Source organism: Filicampus tigris, chromosome 9 (genome assembly GCF_054856515.1).
Source record: "Filicampus tigris isolate MCC_2025a chromosome 9, RoL_Ftig_1.0, whole genome shotgun sequence".
Classification (NCBI taxonomy): domain Eukaryota; kingdom Metazoa; phylum Chordata; class Actinopteri; order Syngnathiformes; family Syngnathidae; genus Filicampus; species Filicampus tigris.
Window position 1 is genome coordinate 300001 of NC_141225.1, and position 21999 is coordinate 321999.

At 39.3% G+C, this 21999-nt stretch overlaps 1 protein-coding gene and 2 long non-coding RNA genes across 4 annotated transcripts in view; 2 read left to right on the top strand and 1 right to left on the bottom strand.

Moving 5' to 3' along the window:
* The window catches only part of LOC147141594 (uncharacterized), a 53059-nt gene extending 35479 nt beyond the window's left edge, over positions 1-17580 (bottom strand). The window contains exons 1-2 of the long non-coding RNA XR_015088191.1: positions 17407-17580; positions 14404-14554 (exon numbers count right to left, since the gene is read on the bottom strand). This is a non-coding gene — a long non-coding RNA (uncharacterized LOC147141594). The remainder of the gene's footprint in view (positions 1-14403; positions 14555-17406) is intronic.
* phf2 (PHD finger protein 2) overlaps positions 1-21999 on the top strand; it is a 271699-nt gene that overhangs the window by 164789 nt on the left and 84911 nt on the right. For both annotated transcript variants that reach the window (XM_086041365.1, XM_086041364.1), the window contains exon 13: positions 10363-10479. In XM_086041365.1, the coding sequence (XP_085897491.1) occupies positions 10363-10479 (117 nt within the window). The remainder of the gene's footprint in view (positions 1-10362; positions 10480-21999) is intronic.
* Positions 10521-12036, top strand: LOC147141595 (uncharacterized). The gene is made up of 4 exons (XR_015088186.1): positions 10521-11559; positions 11761-11806; positions 11894-11929; positions 12016-12036. It is a non-coding gene; the product is annotated as an uncharacterized LOC147141595 (long non-coding RNA).

Sequence of the window (21999 nt, forward strand, 5' to 3'; positions counted from 1 at the left end):
CACGTTAGTAGACCTTACCAGGGAGGCTGAGGTTTCCGTTGCCGGGGATCGGACCGCCAAGGTCTCTGCGATCTCGTGCCACCCAGCTCTCAAGGCACCCGACCCCTTTGACCCCTCCTACAGGTGGTGAGCCATGGGAAGGGGGACCCACGTTGCCACATCAAGGTGGAGTACATGCACTTCTTCTGGCGTCTTCCCTACTTTAACAAGCAACACAGCAGGACGTTTTCAATGAAATTTAGAACACCTCGCTCTAATTCACCTCTCTCTCTCTCGTTCTTCTTCGCTCCGTAAATATGCCGAAGCAAACCTGCTGTGTAATAGTTTGCTGGTATGCTTTTATTTTGAAGGCTGGGAATAAGAGTAGAGGGGAAGTGTGAAAAAATAAGTAACTTGCTGGAATGCGACTTCTTGCCGTCTGTTCGACCCACATAATTATACAATACGACAAAACGTACCCCAAAAGGAACAAATACTTAAGCAGGATAAAAATACATAAATACTCACAACACAATAATGCAGCATGTCAGAAAAATAATAAATCTTCCCCCCGCACCCCCACCACGGTCTGCACGGAGGAGAGAATGAGAGAAGAAGAATGTGCGCTGGCGTTCGACCGCGGGAACCAGAATGCCGCAGCTGGTTCATTCGCCCACATGGGAGAGGGGGGTGCTTTTGCTTTGAAGGCTAAGCCTCGCAAAACAAACAAAAAAGGTTTCTACATCGCAATCAAGTGGCCGACACTCCCCTGTGTGCAGAACGTGTGTAGTGACAGCGTACGTTGCCAGGGCTCGCAATGGAAGTACATGCAGCTGACACGCGAGAGCTGCACCTGAAAATGGCACTCCACCAATTCTTTCTAATTCATGTATATGATAGAATTTACATTAAATTATACTCAGAACAAAATTCTAATAAACAAAATACCTTTATTAGACACCCGAGCAGTGAGTAATAATCATTTTAGTCGATGATGTAATTGCTAGAGTGTACCAGAGCGCATTACGTCAAATTGACGGGTCTCGTACTCCTTGTAGTGTCAAAATCCTGGTGCTCCTAGTGTTAAGGCGAAAGTGTCTTTTTTGCTCTGCTGGACATACATTTGACTGTCATCCACATAGCAGTGGAAGGAAATGTCATGTTTTCAAAGGATGGAACCCAGGGGCAGCAAATAGAATGAGAACAGAAAGGACCCCAAAAAAGAACCCTGTGGAACACCGTATGATAGAGGGGTAGAGTGGGACTCAGAGCAACCTTGGCTAACAGAAAAAGTCCTGCCAGACAAATAGGATCAAAACCACTCTAGAGCACTTCAACTAATGCCCACTTGGTGCTGCAAACGAGCCAGAAGAATACTGCGGTCCAATGTGTTGAACGCTGCAGTTAAATCCAACAAAACAAGACATACTTAGTCTCCAGTGTCATTTGCCTGGAGGATATCGTTAAAAGCAACATAACAAGGCTGAGTGTGCTATGCATCATCTTGCTATGCATCTGGAAAACCTCCATGACATTGTTTCTCCAATAAAGATTTTAACTGTGAGTGCACCACCAGAAATAAATGGCAGCTTGGAACTGTGTCTAAAATTTGACAGCACACCTTGATCTAGGCCAGGTTTCTTAAGCAGGGGTCACCAATACTCAGAAGAACCTCCTTAAAGAAGTGTGGAGGAACGAAGTCAGAAGGGAAGCCAGATGGGTTAAACCACTTCCTCCAAAAATGTCAAGGAAAGCACCTCAAAGGAATCGAACATTGTGGAACAAGGAATGTGAACAGAAGGGTCAAATGTGGCGTTCAAAACGATAGCCCTAGCTGTTGTGACCTTGTCGATGAAAAACTGCAAAATTCTATTGCAGATTGCACGGGACGAGTCTGTGCAAATCGACTGACAGGGTTTAAGTGCAGAACCTATCATTTTAAATAGCGTACGTGGATCATGACAATTTGCCTAAATAGGACTTGACACGTGTTTCTTTTGGATTCGTTCACCTTTCTTTGGTAACAACGCCAGCACTCTTTTAGCATTTGACAAGAGACCTGCAGCCTGTCTCTTTTCCACCTGCATTCAGCTTTGCGGCATCATTGTTTAGCCGCAGGAGTTCTCACATCAAACCATGGCTCTGGTCTAACTTTTGGACGCATATCCTTTAATGGAGCCACAGAATCCAAGATGTTAAGGCAGGATGAATGGAACCAAGTGCTGAGTTCCTCTGTGATTGAAGAGGGAACACAAAGCTGATCAAAGGCAGCAGAGAACTGAATAGCAGTGAGGGGGTTAAAAACCCTACGGCTGCACTCACTAGCGGTAGGTTTAACAGCAGCACAGGAAAACATTACATCAAACAAAACAGTCGTATGATCAGAAAGCATTGTCCAACACTTTCTAATTTGAGACCGATAGACCAAAAGCAAGGACAATATCTAAAGTGTGTCCTTGGTTGTGAGTGGGGCCAGACACAAACTCCACTAAATTGAAAGTCAATGAATCTGACGAAGTCCTTTGCCAATGGTTTTTCAAGACAACACACATGAATATTAAAATTCCCCCATAAACAGGATTTGATCATATATCAGCATGAATTCAGCAAGAAGATTTGAAAAGTGAGAGACTAATTGTTGGATTTGGGTCGTCGGTAAATGACAGCGCAGAGCACAGGAACAGCACTGGCAACTTCAAAGAAAGTGCCCTCAAAACTGGTGATTGGTCTGGCGAATATGCATGCTTTCCATTTAATATTGTTTTTAAAAATAGTCGCCATTACTCCACATGACCTAAAGTTCTCTGAATGTCCAAGTAAGAACATGCAGGTGAGAATAGTCTGATATAGCAGAGGGGAAGAGATGGTTATTGAGTATAGGTCCAGTGTGGAGAAAATTATTGAGCCCAAAGTGCTGTCTAAGTTGAGCCCATATTTTAAGGGTATGCATTACTACTGGATAATTAGTGAAGTCGGAAAAAGAAAGGGGGAGACTATAGATGATAGGTGATGTAGCGATACATGACGTGGCTTCAAGTTGACACCAATCCGTTTCAGTGTGAAGCCAGAATAAGATTTTCTGAACGTTTGCGGCCCAGTAATAGTGACAAAAATTTGGAAGTGCCAAGCCGCATTTTAGTCTAGGCCTCTGCAGTAGATCCAAACATAGTCTAGGTCTTTTCCCATCCCATATAAAGGAAGTGAGAGCTTTGTCAATCGTTCTAAAAAACGATTTAGGAAGGTAAATAGGGATACATTGAAATGGGTAAAGAAATTTCGGGAGCACATTCATTTTAACACAGCTGCTAAGGAAAGTTCGAGTGGTCTCCATTTTTTCAAGTCTGATTCAACTTTACCAAATAGTGAAAAAAAAAAATCCTGGTAGAGTTTTTGCATGCGCTTTGTGATATTAATGCCCAGATATCGGAAACCATTATTAGATATTTGGAAGGGAATGGCATTGTCATGCAACAAGAGGGCCAGATCGTTCACTCACTTTTACCAATTTTTAGTTTATACCCAGAAAATGTGCCGAATCTCTTCAAAAAGTTGAGTATGTGGGGTATACTTGAAATGGGGTCCAATACATTGGTAGATCGTCCACGTACAAGGAGACTTTGTGCCCCTGTCTGCCTCTCTGGATCCCATTTATGGATGGTAGCGATTTAAGAGCAATAGATAAAGGTTCAATGGCCAGAGCAAATAATAATGGACTGAGGGGGCAACCGTGGCGGGTCCCCCTTAACAATAGGAATGGTTTTGATTGCTTGCCATTGGTAACTACAGAGGCGGTGGGTGACGTATATAGGAGTTTAACCCATGAAATAAAGTTAGGGCCAAAACCAAACTTCGAGGCATACGAATAAGTATTCCCATTCCACCCAGTCAACATTTTCACATCACTATTTAAAAGGGATATGGGTCGGGATGAGCCACATTCAGTATTAATTTGATCTTGTTTTAACAAAAAGGATAGATGTTGCTTCAGTCAGCGTACGTGGGAGTGACCCTCTGGAGAAAGAGTCATTAAGCATGTCAAGCAAGATCAAACTTTTTAAAGAACTCAATTGGAAACCCGTCTGGGCTAGATATTTTGCGACTTTATAACGCTTTCACTGCCTTGGTGATTTCGTCCTGTTTAAATGGAAGCTCAGTCATAGCTCTATATACTGTGCCCATTTTAGGGACATGGAGTTCTTTGAAAAAATCTTCCATATCAGTATACCTGTATGTTTGCTTTCAGATTTATACAAATTAGAATAAAATACAGAAAATGTTTCATTAATTTCTTCAGGAGCAATAGTTAAAACTCCATTAGTTTTCCTTATTTGTGGGATTTGTCGAGATACTGAATGCTGTTTGAGTTGTTGTGCCAAAACTCTGCCTGCTTTGTCCCCATGTTCATAAAAGTATCCCAGTGATTTCAGCAGGAGACGCTCCATATGTTCAATTGATAGCAAGTTTTACTGCATTTGAAGATTTAGTTTTCGTTTGGATAATTTCCGAACTATAGGAGGGGGAGGCCGAATACTGAGCACCTATCATGTCTATTGATTGAGTGAATTCTTCTCGCTTAGCTCCATTCTTGGTTGGGTATGCAATAAGGTCTCCTCTAATAACTGCTTTTAGTGATTCCCAAAGAAGGGAAGGGAAGATATCATCCTTTTTTATTAAATTGTAAAATCATCAATTTTTTGGTTTATAAATTCACAAAAGGCCTTATCAGCGAGCAGGGTCCGGTCCAACTTCCGAGGGGGGCGTTCAAACTTATGCATAGGAAAAGCAAGATCTAATAACACCGGCACATGGTCTGATTCTATTATAGTTGAGTATTTAACTGTAATGACAAAAGGTAGGAGATTCTGAACAATAAAGAAATAGTCTATTCTACTGTAAGAATAATGTACGGGGGAGAAAAAGGAGAATGCCTTGCTTTGAGGAAATAGGAAACGCCAGGGGTCCACACACCCCATCTGGTTCATAAAGGTTGCTAGTAGCCTGGCCATTTTCGAAATGTTTGTGGATCTAGGGTTGGAGCGATCATATGCAGGGTCCATCACACTGTTTAAATCCCCACCAAAAATCAGTTGTTGTGAATTTAAACGTGGTATCAATGAGATAAGTTTACCCATGAATATCTCGTCATCCCAATTTGGGGCATAAACGTTAACCAAAACAATTGGTCTATTGTACATGAGCCCTGTAACAATCACAAATCTACTTTCTGGATCCAAAGAGATATTGGTTGCATTAAATGGAATTTTCTTGTGTACCAATATGGGAGTGCCACGTGTTTTGGAGTCAAGACAAGAGTGGAAGGCATGGCCTACCCAGCCTTTTTTCAGTCTAAATTGATCTTTTGATAAAAGGTGGGTTTCCTGAAGGAATTCAATATCACATTTCAAGTGCTTAAGATGATTAAATATCCTGGCTCTTTTAACAAGTCCCTTAACATTCAACTGATAATACGTACAGCAGTCTTCTTTGTGTAATCGGCTTCCATGCCTAATTATAAAAATGACAATAACAGTACGATACAGCAACAAGCTTTCCAACCTTTCACTGTATTCTCTCTAAGATGAACATAAGGGAAATCAAGTACCGTATTTTCCGGGCTATAAGCCGCACCGTTTTATAACCCGCACCCACGCTATTTTTTAGAACATTTTGAAAAAAACTTAAATAAGCGGCACCTGTATATAAGCCGCACCTATCTATGTTGAAAACTTTTATATTTACTGCCTTTACTGAACAATTATGAACATGTATGTACCTGAGCACATTCTTTCCTACGTTGCTGCAGTGTTAAAAGGCACTTTTAAAGTGCCTTTTAACACTGCAGCAACGTTGCTGATTAAAACAGAAGAGAACCAATAGAAAATAAACAGTACTTATCTTCATTTCACTGCCGGCTGCCGCTCCAGTTTGTCAGCTCATGTCCACCAGACTCCACCATCTATTGTTCTACTACATTCTACATATGCACCTGTCTTGTTTAATGTTAATATAGTCAGCCAATCTAACACACGACATGCTAAATCAACAATAGCATTTCACATCGAAACAACAGAACAGACGTAACATCAGCCGGTGGCATTCATGTACACTTCAGGCACCTCTAGGAAAACATCAAATCAAAGCATTACAGCACCTCATGCAATAACCTCGTTTATGGCGCCCTCACATGTTGAACTCCTCCACCTGCAGTCACATCCAGTTAATGGGAAATGTATTGTATTGAATTGTACTGTCATTCCGGTTAGAGCGCCCCGAGTGGTGCAAGAAAAATCCATAGAATGGCTACAAGCCGCATAGCTCAAAATCAAGGAAAAAAAGTTGCGGATTATAGTCCGGAAAATACGGTAGCGCAAATATGCAGGTGCTCCTTCCCATTACCCTATCACAAACCCCAAAAACAAACTTAACAAAGAATAGGCCTATACTTATCCCTCCCTCAGAGGTAAGCTGCAGGCTAAACATTTCACTCAGACTCCCGACTGAACTTATGCAACTAACTGTGACCATGAAGGCTCCCAACACATGAGCTTTTAAACACTTTCAAGTCTAACATTCAAAAACTGTAAATCAATACGGCACCCAAACACGCATACTGTTTTGTGTATAGAAAAAGAAATAATAATAATTAGATTAACAATAATAATAATAATAATAACATAATGTCCATAACTGTCAATTCTGACACACAAAAACAGTATACATACATATACATACACACGCGTACATACATACAAGCAGACACACACATACCATAACAACATTAATAGTAAACAAATTAAAAGATAAAGTAAAAATAAAAATGAGAAAACACAGCAGCTGACCGGTTTTGGCAAGCAGAAAGAAAGAAAAAAAAATAAAAATAATGATAATAATAATAATAATTCTCCTTCACTTAAACCCACACAGCCGTTAGTGAGGTGCTTCAGGAATTAACCACATATACCATAACATAACAATACCAATAACTGCCAAGTCTGACAACCATCCAATCTTGGCCTGTTACATATACCACAAAATTTTCGTAGTTATAGGTGAAACATACAACCAGGGCTGATTTTTAAAACAAATTCTAGAGGGCGCTAGTATTCCATCAAGCGAGCCGCACGATGCATTCATTAACCTCGGAAACAAGACAACTTCGCAAGACACAAATTCAACCACAACACAGATAACCCAATTCGTTACACTATTTCTGTAACATAGTTCTTTGCATCTAGAGCCACTTTTTAAACAAATGCGACGTAAAACAAAAAATAAAAAGATGATTTCACCAGGCCTGATGTGTGTGCAAAGTTTCGTGAGATTTCATGCATGTTTAGACCGTCAAAATCAGCGTAGTTTTATTTGAAAACTTTTTGCTTTATTTGCAGCTTTTTACAAAAAATCACAAATATCGTATTTTAATAACAGGAAGGTATACAGAGTCTTCCGAGCAATTCTGAGGTTGACCTGGTTGACTTGAGGAGAAAAAGATCAAAGAATAAAACATGTACTTCCTTTAGCCTTTAGGTGGCGCTACCAATACGATGAAAAATAAGTTCGGCGATGTTTTCAGAATTCGACTTTTATCAAATGTCAGTAGTTTTTTAGAAGAAATTTTCATGTGGGTCAAGTTCCAGCAGCTATTGTAATCAGAGCAAATTCATACTTTAAACTCAATTCAAAATGGCCAACTTCCTGTTTGGTTTAGCATATAGCTCAAAGAGACATTTTTGTAGGCCTTGAACTGTTACATTTACCACCAAATTTTCGTCGATCTAGGTGAAGAGTACAACCGGGGCTGATTTTTTTAAGATTTCTAGGGGGCGCTAGCGAGCCATTTTTTTAAAATTGCACAAAAAATAAAAAAAAAATATTGATGATTTCGCTAGGCCTGATGTATGTGCAAAGTTTTGTGAGATTTCAAGCATGTTCAGACCCTCAAAATGAGCGTTGTTTCTTTTGGCGAACTGCATGTGCGAAAAATCACAAATTTCGTATTTTAACATTACTAAGTCCTAAACACTCTTCCGAGCAAAGATGAGGAGAAGATTGGATGATCTGATTCAAGTTAAAACTGTATTTATTGTCACGTTGAATAATCAGACTTTGCGGCACCGTCAAGGCCACGCCGGCGTAGAGCAACATCAACGTCTTAAGGCTTTTCTGATAAATTTTCAGTCGGATTCGTTCAACGGGCTCCCTGCAGTAAATAGAATTGTAAAAAATGACATTTTTTGTCACCACTAGGTGGTGCTATAATGGATATATAAGTGTATAATGGAATATTATCATATACATGTCTTCAGGCCGTGACTCTTTTCGTACAGGTGAAGTTTGGGATTTTTTGGAGCATGTGCAGGGGAGTTATTAAAGTTTTTCTCCTGTATGGCGAAGGAAAAAAAATACGACAAATTTGATGCCCCAACCCCGGCATATAGTTTATCGAAAACTCAAAAAAAAATTCCCAGTTGTTGCCCCAGGTCTTAAGATGATATATCCGAAGTTTGAAGTCAATGGGAATAATCCTCTGGGACATGGGTACAAAAGTATGCACCCTGCAAACATGCACAAATGGTCCAAAATTGGACATTCAAAAATTCAAATTCATAGCTCACATGATCACTGTACACTTTAGACTTGGCTGCAATGGACTTTTTTGTACGTCTCGGGGTGCTACACGTGCCTGCCAATTTTCATAGGCCTGGGTCAAACGGGCTGAAAATGTTGTTTTCCTACTCTAGGTGGCGCTGCAGAGCTTGCGCTGTTTACGGCGACTTTAAAATATCAATATTTTTGCCAGGCCCGATGAGACTGCAAAGTTTGGTGAGTTTTTGTGCATGTTTAGGGGTTCAAAAATGTGGTCATTTGGTCAGAAAAAAAACAAATAATAATTTCTACAAAAACAATAGGGACCTCGCAGCTATCGCTGCTCGGGCCCTAATAATAATAATAATAGTAATAATTTCTTCAAAAACAATAGGGACCTCGCAGCGGTCGCTGCTCGGGCCCTAATAAAAAATTATGCATACACGTACGTGCATACATACATACATACACACGCGTACACACAAGCAGACACACGTACATACACACACATCCTTCACATAAACCCGCACATCAACCACAAATAGCATACAGGTCTCAGTCATTTAGGTCTATGGAGTTGGACATAGTGCTGCTGATATCTTGTGTGTAAATGTGAAATTGCATTTAGAGTGTATTTTATACGCTTGTCAATAGGGCTACGAGGCAGACATTATTAATTCTATGGGAGAGGCTGCAGGCAGGATAAAATTTGACCGCTGGCCACATTTGGCCCCCGGGCCGAACTTCGGACGTCTGGTCTAAATGCTCTCAGCTGCCTATCAATGTTTGACTGCATTGTCCCTGTCAAATAAAGATGTATTATTATTATCTATCACCATACTTTTGTCAGTTATTTCAGTGACCACATTGTACAGGATGTCCTCGAATTACGACATACACGACCTACGACGTTTCAACTTTACGACACCCATGCCTCTTCCTCTTCTCTTTTGTCCCCAGCACCATAGTGACTACGTTTACATGTAGTCAGTATTCGGGTTACGGTCAAAATTCAGATTTCTGAAACATTCTGAATATCCCGTTTACATGAATGAGTGAACAGAGTTCCGCCGGCATTTGACGGCAATGTGACTCAAAGGACGTCATTTCAGCTTGTTACTTTCACCTGACAATAAAACACTTATTCATGTCACTCACCACAGGAATGAAGCAGCCGGTTTTCTCTTCGCTCCAAAAGTGTGCTTTTGTGCTCTGAGCTTATTTACGTCTGCTTGTGTATTTGTGGTGGTTGTGTGCCAAACAACACACTTCTGCATACAAGCAATGCCTTTACTACATAGACCAGTATTCTTTGTGGTTGAGCATGTGCAGAGTGTCTCGATCGTGTCTGTGCACGCCGGCAATATCTTTGCCTTTTTCACCCTCCTCTCCTTCTTCTCCATCCACCTCTCAGCAGTAATGCTAAGTACAGAATCTTATGTTTTTATTTGAATGTATTTTCGTTTTTTTATACCAAGTATTTTGATGTAAATTTTTACTTTAAGGGTGAAATCCGACATACATGGAAATTCAGGTTACATAGCCAGTGTAGGAACGGAACTCGTTCGTAAATTGAGGACTTCCTGTATTTTTATTCAGGACACTATATGTTTTCTGTAAAATAATTGTTCTTTTACAAAGACAGCAACGTTCAGGAAATGGTTGTTAGTTAGAAATTAACCTTTTTGTGAATACAGTTAATAGCTGCATTTAACTCATCTGCATTCCATTTACCTACAGTAGAGATGGTATTATATCGCAAGTAATACCTACCTCCATTTTTTTTTTTTTTTTCAGGGTGTGAAGAATATTGTGACAATGTCAGAAAGGGAAACTTTGAAGCCAAATAACGTGGAAAAGTTTGAAATTAGGGAGCATAACAAAACCAAGACTGAAGCAAAATGGAAGTACAAGGTGAGACCTTTTAATTTCTTTTTTTTAATATATGTAAAACTACTGCTGCGATCAGCTATCAAGGGCCCTCGCAGCTCTGCCAACGTTGGGATACTGGCACATTGGAATTGAATTTTTTTTAAATGCATCAGAAAGTACAGCAGATCAAAAGCTGTTTTGATAAAATATTACTTAAATGTCTAAAGACTTAAAGTCCAAAAATGAGGCCAAATGTTAAAGGGAATTAAAACTGGCTCACTTCTCGAGTTTAAGTTAAGACTCCAGAGACATTTTGTAGGTCATGGGCTGTTTTACTGGTTGTCTCAAAGTTTCAGTAGGTTTTGGTGAAACGGTCAACTGAGGCTGTTTTGTTAAAAATGTGTAGAGGGCGCAACTAAGACATGTTTTTTTTTTAACTGCACATAGTGGTTATCTTTTGAGCATGATGTGTCAACAGCGTTGGGTAAAATTAAAACCTTTGCTTTTAATTTATATCTTAAACATCTTTAGCCTAAGCACACGCAGTTTCAAGACAAAAAGATGAATTATCTAGGATGATTTCTTTCGAATGTGACCTCTATTAACTCTTTAATTGCCACTGACAAGAAAACTCTGGGCCCGTGGTACTCTTCCCGTTGACAAATTATCTCATTAACTGCATTTTTTTTTTTTTTATGAATGGCTGGGTGAGGCTCTTGGGCACCTCCCCTCTCAATAATGACCCTGGGAAACATTCTTAGGGTTAATTGTGACCACTTGATGGCAGGAGTTGTTCTCATTTGATAAAAATCAGGACGCGGAAGAAGGACAGCCAGAGTAGTATGGCGAGTGGATGGTAGAAAGAAAATGGCAAAGCCGACGTGATGGATTAAATATGAGCAGATCAACCTCGAGCAAAGCCTTTATCATGATGCAGCATGTATTGGTGACAAAAATGATGACGCGAAATCAAGGGAAGTGGAGGTGGAAACACGACCGACATAAAAAAGAAAAGCCGCGAGACGTGGATTGTGTCCGCTGATCCAGATTGATGAATGGTTTCCATCTGCATCATCTGATGACAGCAGAGCTTCATCGCCAGAAGCCTCCAAAATCGCGAAGGTAAGCGGTAGATTCCTATGTAGCTAATGTGTAGCATTTTCCGAAGTGCTTGTGTAACTCCATTGATCACAATTGGACAAGTTCAGTACTAAAGTATAGATGTAATGCCCTGAGAATTAAATTACTTGGATGAGAATATTTGCAATCCTGCGTCTGTAAACGTGTTGCCTGTATCACCTCTAACGTAAAGTTCCATTGCAGTTGGCGGCGCATGCACAGAAAGCTGTCCCACGGATTGCAAAGAGAGGTAAATAAGTGCCCCACACCAAAAAAAATGTAAAAAAAAACAAACCAAAACAAAAAACATATCTATCTATTTTCCTGTAATTTACAGGTACACCCAGCAACAGTGGAACTCCTACACCTGAAGGTATTTACAAAAACAAAAAACACTGAAATAATGAGGAGCAAAGTTATAAATAATATATTTAATAATTTCTTATATTTGTATTTCAGGTCATAAGAAAGGTTCTGAGTGGCGTGAAATTGGCTGAAAGCCAACTATATTTCCTTTCACGTCAACCCCCAGATCTAGAGGTCTTGCGGCTGCGATGTACTCCAGCCGTCCACTGGACTTCCCGGAGCTGTTTCTAACTGACAAATTATTCCAACCAACATATTGTTGATCAGACAAACCTGTATGCTCGTCAGTACCTCCAGGCGCATTCTGACGGTCTTCCAAACAGCTGACGCAATGCATGGAAACAAGTCTATGTCCCTGACCTGAAAAGATTTTTTGGACTTGCTATTCCCAACTGGCTATATAAAAAAGCCAAGTCTTCCTCTGTATTGGATTGTGGATGAGGACAAATCAACTCAACAATTCAATGAAACAATGTCAAGGAACCGGTACCAAATTATCTGGAGATTCCTACATTTCAACATCAATGAGACTATAGATGCAGCTGGCAAGATGTATAAAGTTCGCCCTGTTTTGAAATACCTATCAACAAAGTCAAAGAATTGTTTAAAACTGGGAAGAACATTTATATTGATGAGGGAATGATGCAGTGGCGGGGGCGCCTGTCATTCAAAGGATAGAACCCAAAGAAGCCGGTAAAATATGGGATAATTCTGTGTGATTCAGCAACAGGGTTTTGCTTCAACTTGCAGCCCAATGTTATTGACGCTAGTGCCCTGTCAGACACCGTGTTCCACTTACTTGATCATCTCCCAGGAAAGGGTTAGATACTCTACATCAGGGGTGGGCAATTCCGGCCCTCGAGGGCCAGTATCCTGCCTGTTTTCCAACTGTCCCTGCTGGAACACACCTGATTCAAATGATCATCTAATCAGCAAGGTCTGCAGAAGCTGTATACAATCCTGATCAGTTGAATCAGGTGGGTTGCACCAAGGTGACATAGAATACATGCAGGATACTGGCCCTCAAGGGCCGGAATTGCCCACCCCTGCTCTACATGGACAATTTTCATAATTCTGTTTGAGCTGTATGAGCATTTATGGGGAGTACTATGGGCTGACATTTGTGCCACTAGAAACTGAAATCTGAATACCGTATTTTCAAGACTATAAGACGCACCTTTCTATGTTGAAAAATTATATATTTACTGCATTTACAGAACGATTATGAACTGTAAATATACATGTATGTACCTGAACAGATTCTTTCCTAACAGGGCCTTTTAACACTGCAGAAGCATTGCTGATTAAAACCTAACAGAATCAAGAGAAGATAAACAGTACTTATCGTCATTTCACTGCCGGTTGCCGCTGCAGTTTGTCAGCTAATTTCCACCAGACTCCACCATCTATTGTTCTACTACATTCTCCATATCGGAGCTGTCATATGAAAAACACTAATCTCCATTTTTTAAATGTTTCTTATTTTTACATGAATCATGTTTCCGCGTTACAGACATCGCATTAAAGTGAAAATGTTCAAAAGTTTCCAAAATTGTAGTGTTTTTCACCGGACAGCGACGATATGCACCCGTCTTGTTTTATGTTAATAAAGTCAGCCAATCTAACACACGACGTGCTGACAACTGTACTTCTTTATTAAACTTCTCTAGCTCAATAAAAGCATTTCACATCGAAACAACAGAACATACGTAACATGAGCGAATCCCATTCATTCATGTGCACTTTAGGGACCTCTCGGAAAACATAAAATCAAAGAATTACAGCACCTAATGCAATAACCTAGTGCATAGTGCCCTAGCCTGTTGAACTCCTCCACCTGCACTCACATCCAGTTAATGGGAAATGTATTGTATTGAATTGTACTGTAATTCATGTTAGAGCGCCCCAAGCGGTGGAAGAAAAATCCACAGAATAGCCGCACCGGACTATATGGCACAAAATCTAGGAAAAAGGTTGCGCCTTATAGTCCGGAAAATACAGTGATGTCATTTAAATTTGAATAGTGAAACTTGAATTCAAAAACTGAATCTGAATTACATAAATTGAATTTGTATTGTTTAATTTGAATCTTTACTTTAAAACAACTCAATCTGAATTATACAATTTGAATTACAATTGTCGAAAATTCAGATTCAGTTTTATGTCATTTAAATTTGAATAGCTAAACTTGAATAATTGAATTAAAAAATTGAATCTGAATTACATAAATAGATGTTTTATTGTTTAATTTGAATCTTTACTTTAAAACAACTGAATCTGAATTATACGATTTAAATTTTGGATAATTATACAATTTGAATTTGATTCAAAGATTCAAATTAAACAAAAATTCAATTTATGTAATTCAGATTCCATTTTTCCAATTCAATTATTCAAGTTTCTCTATTCAAATTCAAATGACAGTGTGCCAGCGTTTGCTATCCACCCATCCATCCATTTTCTGAGCCACGTTATCCTTACCAGGGTTGGAAGCGTGCAATAAAGTTGTCGTTAGTTAGCACCTCTCGGCATCTCCACTTTTGTTTACATTGTCCAGAGTGCCTCCACTGCCTGCGGTGGCTGCCAGATCAGACAACAATGCACGCAGGTCCTGCTATCTTGTCCGGGATGTCTAAAGTGGAGTAAAAAGTCACTCGAACTTGGATTATGCTTGGTAATGTAATCCAATGTCGATTAAATCCACACGATTATAGTATCCAACTGCGAAGTTAAAATCACAGTTAAAAAGCAAATGGGCACGGCTCGTTTGTCATCGCATTCTTCTATCTTGAAGGCTGAAGCTACTTTTCCGGATGCGGGGCCACGGCCAACCCCCTCATACGGTTCAAAACCAAAGTTAAACGTTTAATTTTCAACATAGTTATATTATATTGTTTGGACACATTTAGATCCACTACTAAATCATCGCCATTCATCCTTGACACAGCCACTGGAAACAGAAATGTAATTCAATCCATTTTGCAGGCAAGTGAGAGCTTTGGATTTCATGACACTAAGCGCTGCGCAGGCGGCGCTGGCCCTCATGGGAAATGTAGTTAACTTCAGGCAAAACACTACTGCTCTTGTCCATATGGCGGCGCCATAATCAACGAAAACTGGACGTTCCCTAGCTTTGCTTTAACCTGTGTGGTACAAGCCATCGGGTCATGGAGGGAATGAAAAGGTGCTTCCTTTCAAATTTAGGAAAGGACAGTGTACATTCAGCAAAGCATCAAAATGAAGCGCCGTCAGTACGTCTCAATTTCAGGGTTGGTTTTTTTCAAACCATAACGCCAATTGAACTCCATGCCTTAGGCATTACTGACACCTAGGGGTAGAATCAGCGCACAGCATGTATCAATAGACAGTGGCAGCTATTACTACAATTATAGCAGTCCACCTGGTAGTTTTTGTCTTTTTCTCTCAAATGTATCATAAAATGCCCAATTTTGCCAATTTTTGTCCCTTTCCAGGAACTATCGAAGTTTTAAAATCTGGTATTCGTCAATATTATAGGTTATAACCAATGTTGGGCAAGTTACTTCCAAAATGTAATATATTACATATTACTAGTTACTTGCATGTGAAAGTAATAAGTTTCTTTACAATATTACTCTATTTGTAGAGTAATGCGTTTCTCAAGTTTAAGTTACTTTTTCAAAAATCGGGGATTCATTTATTTAATAATGATTTTAAGACCTTAAAAGGAAAATGCAAAATTTGCTGCCATACTCTAGCTGGTAAACTTAACTTATGAGCATATTTAACTATATAGTGTGGTCTATAATATTAAACGTTTTCGACTCTATGGTGTGGTGGGACATCACTACCTTTGATCAATATTTGTATCAATAAGATTTATATTTTAAATATAAATATTGGAACTGATATTTTGTCCAGTAAATAAATAATCACAGACTGAAATGAAATTGTCATTATTCTCAAATTAATTTACACACTGGGGGCGGCATGGCTCAGTGGTAGAGTGGTCCTTTCCCAACCGTCAGGTTGTGAGTTCAATCCATTGTGACCATGTTGAAGTATCCTTGAGCAAGACACTGAACCCCCAGTTGCCACCGATGCTGCGTCATCAGGAGGTAGATGAGGTACAGTGTGAAGTGCTTTGAGTACCAAAGGTAGAAAAGCGCTATACAAGTGACAGTCCATTTGCACACAAATAATAGTGATGCATAACATATAATCGATAATTGGTCTAACGGATGGAGAGAGCTAGAGAGAGCTAGAGAGCTAGAGAGCTAGAGAGAGCTAGATCGAGAGAGCTAGATAGGGAGAGCTAGAGTTAGAGCTAGAGGTAGAGAGAGATAGATAGAGAGATAGATAGAGAGATAGGGCATGTGTAATAAAAACAAAAATATGTATTGAAGTCAAAACTAACCTGACTAAATGTTTTTTCTTTTTGCATTATTATTTTTTCTATTTATAATAATTGAAAGTTCAGTTAGTTCTAATTTTCTTTTACTACATGGAGACAAAGTTTCGAGGTGATTTGAAAAAAAAAAAGGTAAATAAGAAACGAGCGCATCAGACTCGAATAATGGCGTCTATTGTAGTTTGTCCGATTGATGGTCCCGTAGCGTGACATCATTTGTCACCGGCAGATGATTTGCATTTTGATTGTGAACAGCCAATCAGAATCACTACATTTTACATATGGCAATTGATGGCACTAAGTTCATTAAATCATATCTAAAAACCACTGTGACTTATTTTTTTTCAGTTTATTTGCTTTGTTTTACTTAGGTTTGTTCCTGCTTGTATTTTGTGTCTATGATTTGCATTTTATTTTATGAAACTGTGACAGTGATTATTGCCACAAACAATAACTTCTCAGCCCTCTTGGGTGTTGTCAATAGTGCAAAAACAATCAAATTGCATGACAAAGAGTTGACTCGCACAATCACGTTGTTACGTGAAGCTCCAAGTTTGACAGGAACGTATTATTTAAGTATTGCTGGAAGTAATAACGTATGATCAAGTGAAGTTATGAATAGACCTACTTGTTATATGTAAAATACAGATGTCAACATATGTATTATAGTCCCGAAATTTGTAACGCGTTACCATACTCAGTAACCGTAATAATATTACAAAAAAAAAAATCAGAGTAACAAGTTACATTACGTTGTTACTGCCTAAATGTAATGTATTACTGTACTGCGTTACTTTTGTAACGCGTTACCCCAACACTGGTTATAACTAGTTAAACCAGTGCAATAACAAAAAAACAACAAAAAAACGGATTTGAATCAACTGTTTTTTTAGTAACGTGTAAATGTACATGTGCACAAAACACAAAAAAAAGCAATTCACCACACAATTTTCACAGACCAATCCAAATCATTTGTGCATCAATATTAAAACATCAAACAAACACTTATTTACTCCAAATATTCCAAATACACAGATACCAAATCATAGATAAATACAATATTTCAAACAATCAAAGAAAACCAACAAACATACCTCACTGCGCTCACCAAGATTGCTTATTGTAAAATCATCTCTTCTGCAGTCCAACACAGGTGTCAAAGTCCCCTTCTGAGTGAAAATGAGGTATCAAGCAAGAGCCTGAAGATGAAAACTTGTGGCGCAGGCCCAAACAAATCAGCTTCCTACCTAATTGTACACAGCTGTGTGGCTACTTTACAGCTCAGGCTTTTGTGGCACTACGGTGTCATTAAGAGACAAAAAATCCCCAAAGTACATAGACAAGACCCAGACACATATCCCAACTTCACATATCAACCATCCAAAGCAAAAATAGAAAACAAAAACACTCTTCATTAAATATTTATAGCCAGAAAAAAAGGACAATGTAAACAAAACATTTAAGTAATAAAACCTGCTTTATTCCTGACAAAACAAAAGCATACAAGGACTAGTGTGGTCCTTTACACAAGGCATTCTGATTAATGTTGTTTGTGGAATACCAGTTAAGCTGCAAAATCCACCCGATTTTAGCCATCTCAGGGTGCGGCCATTTTGTCACTTCTAGTTGAAACAAGGCATTCTGATACTTATTGCGTTTGTGGAGTAAGAATTAATCCACCGCATTTTTAGCCATCTCTGCCATTTTTAGCCATTTTGTCAATTCTGTCAACTGAAAATACATCGCAGTGTCTCAGGGCTCAGATAATGACGAATCATGGCTCAGCTTCAGAAAACAGGTGAGGTGTGATTGGTCGTTACCTGAGCTCTGAGACACTGTGATGTATTTTCAGTTGACAGAAGTGACAAAATGGCTGCCCCCAGAGATGGCTAAAAATGGGGTGGATTAACTCTTATTCCACAAACGCAATATGTATCAGAAAGCCTTGTCAACTAGTGGGCCTGCATAGAACACATTCTTGAAAAAAATATGTAATACATAAAAGAATAATAATACAAAAAAGAATAAGATTAAATAATTATAATAAAACTGAGGTGTGATCATAAAATGAAATCTTCATATCATATACCATCAAGGCTTGCTCTGTTTTAATACTCCTCAATGTCCTTCCAAAAACTGTCAATTTCTATTAACCCCAAAACAGTGGTAAAAATTTCATAAACCTAAATATATTTTCTTTTTTTTTTTTTAAATACAGGCACATATCAGCGATATTTCCTTTTCCCTTGTTTTGCTGTACTGTCCCATATTTAATGTCCTTAAATTCTAGTGTGGATGAATGATAGTCGGTCTCAGAAACCAAGCGTTGAAATTATACCATCTTAAAATATAGAACAGACACTCAGCATAATATGTATCATAATAATATGTATCATAATATGAAACAGAGCCTGGACAACGACCCGGAAATGGAGACGTACTGACAACAGCGCTTCATTTGTTGGTGAATATACACTGTCCTTTTCTAAATTTGAAAGGAAGCACCTTTTTATACCTCCGTGACCGAGTGACTTATACCACAAAGGTTAAAGAAAGGTGTTATAAATGTTAAGAGTTGCTTACAAAGTAACACTTTTTTCGCAGAGCTTGTGTCACGTGCTCAAAACGAAGATATTGATTGGACAAAGAGGAGATCTGAGTTCAGCAATTGATTACTCATCCCAGACATGGGAATTCCAGATCCAGAAAGTAGAAATCCCGCCACAGTTTGGCTTGAGCCACAGATGCTCCTAATCAGCTGAGCTCGTTTACCTGCTGGTTGAGTAGAAGCAACCGTGGTGAAAGCCAAACTGTGGCAGAGTTTTTACTTCTGGACCTGCAGTTCCCATCTCTGGCTCATCCTCAAGAGCCTGGATTGTTCCTCACACGAACTGAAAGCAAGCATTGAAAGTTAGAATTTTTACTTGTGAAACTGAATGAAAAGTGAAAAGCGAACAGAGTCTGTGTGGAAAAGATTTGAGTTTCTATTTGTAAAACTCAATGTGAAAAAATATATATTGTCTCTGTCCTGCGAAAAAAACCTTATTTCCAATAAAATAAACAGTGAGCACACCTTTGCTGCCTTATTCTTCTTACAAGTACAAGAGCAAGGGTTGACAATGTAAGTATTTCATGATACTGGGTCAAGAACGTGAGGGTTTACTTCGCATGTGAGTTCATTGTGAACAAAAAATATAGCTGAATGCATTGTTTAAATTTTTATAATCCGCCCCTGGCCAATAGCTTTCCGTTTGGCTTTTTCTAACCATGAGGAATAGTGACTAGTGCCATTGATGGAATGGAGGGGTATTACCTCTCACGGCTGCACAGAAGGTACATTAATTGTCAGCGTCACTGTCTGTCGTTGCGGTGTATTTTCCCAGCGTGACGTACCGCCGACAGTCAGCACGACGCCACAGGGGGTAATTCCAGAAAAATTGCAAAACGTTGCTGAGTTTTTTGCGTCAGGTAGAGAAGTCCTGGACACGCGCACATCTGTGAGAAGAGAAGAGGAGGGAGATGAAGGTGAGGCTGTGGAAGAACTAAGCTCCAACTCCAGGTCACCTTACAATGACCCAGACAGCAGGCTGGACAGAAGAATGGACACACTTTGATTTCGCTGAAGCCCAAGATCCCAGGTCACCTTAGAATGACCCAGACAGCAGGCTGGTCAGATGAATGGAAATGGACAAACATACTTTGATTATGCTGAAGCCCAAGAACTAAGATCCAACTCCAGGTCACCTTACAATGACCCAGACACCAGGCTGGACAGATGAATGGACAAACACACTGATTTTGCTGAAGCCCACAAAATCGAAGCAGAGCCCTAAAAGAAGATGCACGGTCTGTGTACGTAGGGGCCAGCATCGACAAACAAGCAGGGTATGCAAATCCTGCAATGGTCCCTTACACAGGAGAGTGATTCACAGTGTATCACACAAAACAATACTACCGGACGCACAAACACATGACTGTAAATATCCCAAAGTTGTTAGTTTATCAAATTTTAAAATGTTGCTGTTGATGCACTTTATTACATGTAAATCAAATATGTTTCCATCGAACACACATTTTCATTGTTTTTGTTCATGTTTTATAGAAGGGAAGGACTGCTGAGATGTTGAGATGTCACTCAAACAAAAAATATTAGTGTCAAAGTCACTGTGCAGAAAATACATCTTTTCACAAAAAAAGTAATGTTCTCCTTATGGGATTGGTCATTTCAGTGAAACAAAGAAGTGGACGCGCCAGCAAAAATGCAGCTAAAAGATCCAAAAGTTGAGAAGTGAAAAAGAGAGTTTGAGAAGTTTCTTTGGAGGAGAGCTTTGGAGAGAAAGAGATTTTGGAAGAGCCGATTCTTGAAGGGATTTTTCTTGAGAGGGCGTCAAATTGAGAGAGCTAGAAGTTCAGAGTTTTTCTGGGGTGCACGCAGTTCAGAGAGAGAGAGAAAGAGAGAGAAAGCTAGACCATTTTATCTCCTTAAGAAAAAGGGGAGGGGGTGAGGTGTCCATCCCACCTCCAGCTCAGGTTTCAGGTGAGTCTCAATTCATGACAATAGTTAGATTTGAGTCTATTAAATTGTCCTGTTTAAAACCTACGTGCATTTCACAATTTGTAACTGGCATCAACTGTCATACTTCAGCTGGGGAACATCTCATTCTGAATGTGTCTAAAGTTTAGGAGTCAAAGATATGAGTTTAAGCCTATATCTACACTCATAAAACGGACCAGGAAAATGATTGTTACCATAGAGAAGCAGAGTCATCAATATATATATATATATATATATATATATATATATATATATATATATATATATATATATATATATATATATATATATATATATATATATATATTCATTCATTCATTCATTCATTCATTATCCCTACTGCTTATCCTCACAAGGGTCGCGGGCGTGCTGGAGCCTATCCCAGCTGTCTTCGGGCAGTAGGCGGGGGACACCCTGAATTGGTTGCCAGCCAATCGCAGGGCACACAGAGACAAACATCCGCACTCACAATCACAACTAGGGGCAATTTAGAAAGTCCAATCAACTTACCATGCATGTTTTTGGAATGTGGGAGGAAACCGGAGTACCCGGAGGAAACCCACGCAGGCACGGGGAGAACATGCAAACTCCACACAGGGAGGCCGGAGCTGGGATCGAACCCACGACCTTAAAAAAATGTTAGGGGGCGGTAGCGAGCCATTTTTTCAAAATTCCACAATGAAATAATACATTGTTGATGATTTCACCAGGCCTGATGGATGCAAAGTTTTGAGTTTTCATGAATGTTAGACCTTCAAAAGTAATGTTGTTTTCTTGGCGAATAACATGTTGCCAAGGCAACTTGTTTTTTTGTTTTTTTTAGCCAGGATGTGGCGCTACAAGTATGATGAAAAATAAGTTCGTAGTCTTCAAGCCTTGACTATTATCAAATGTGAGAAATCTTTAGAAGAAATTCTGAAGTTATCAGAGTCAAGTTACTGCAGCTTTTGTAGTCAAAGCCACGTCAAATTTTAAAGTAAATTCAAAATGGCTGACTTCTTTGTAGGTCTTGACCTGTTAAATATACCACCAAATTTTCTTCGATGTAGGTGAAACGTACAACTGGAGCTGCTTTTTTTAAACTTTCCAGGGGGCGCTGAATCAATTTTCCAGGCCTGATCTGTATGCAAAG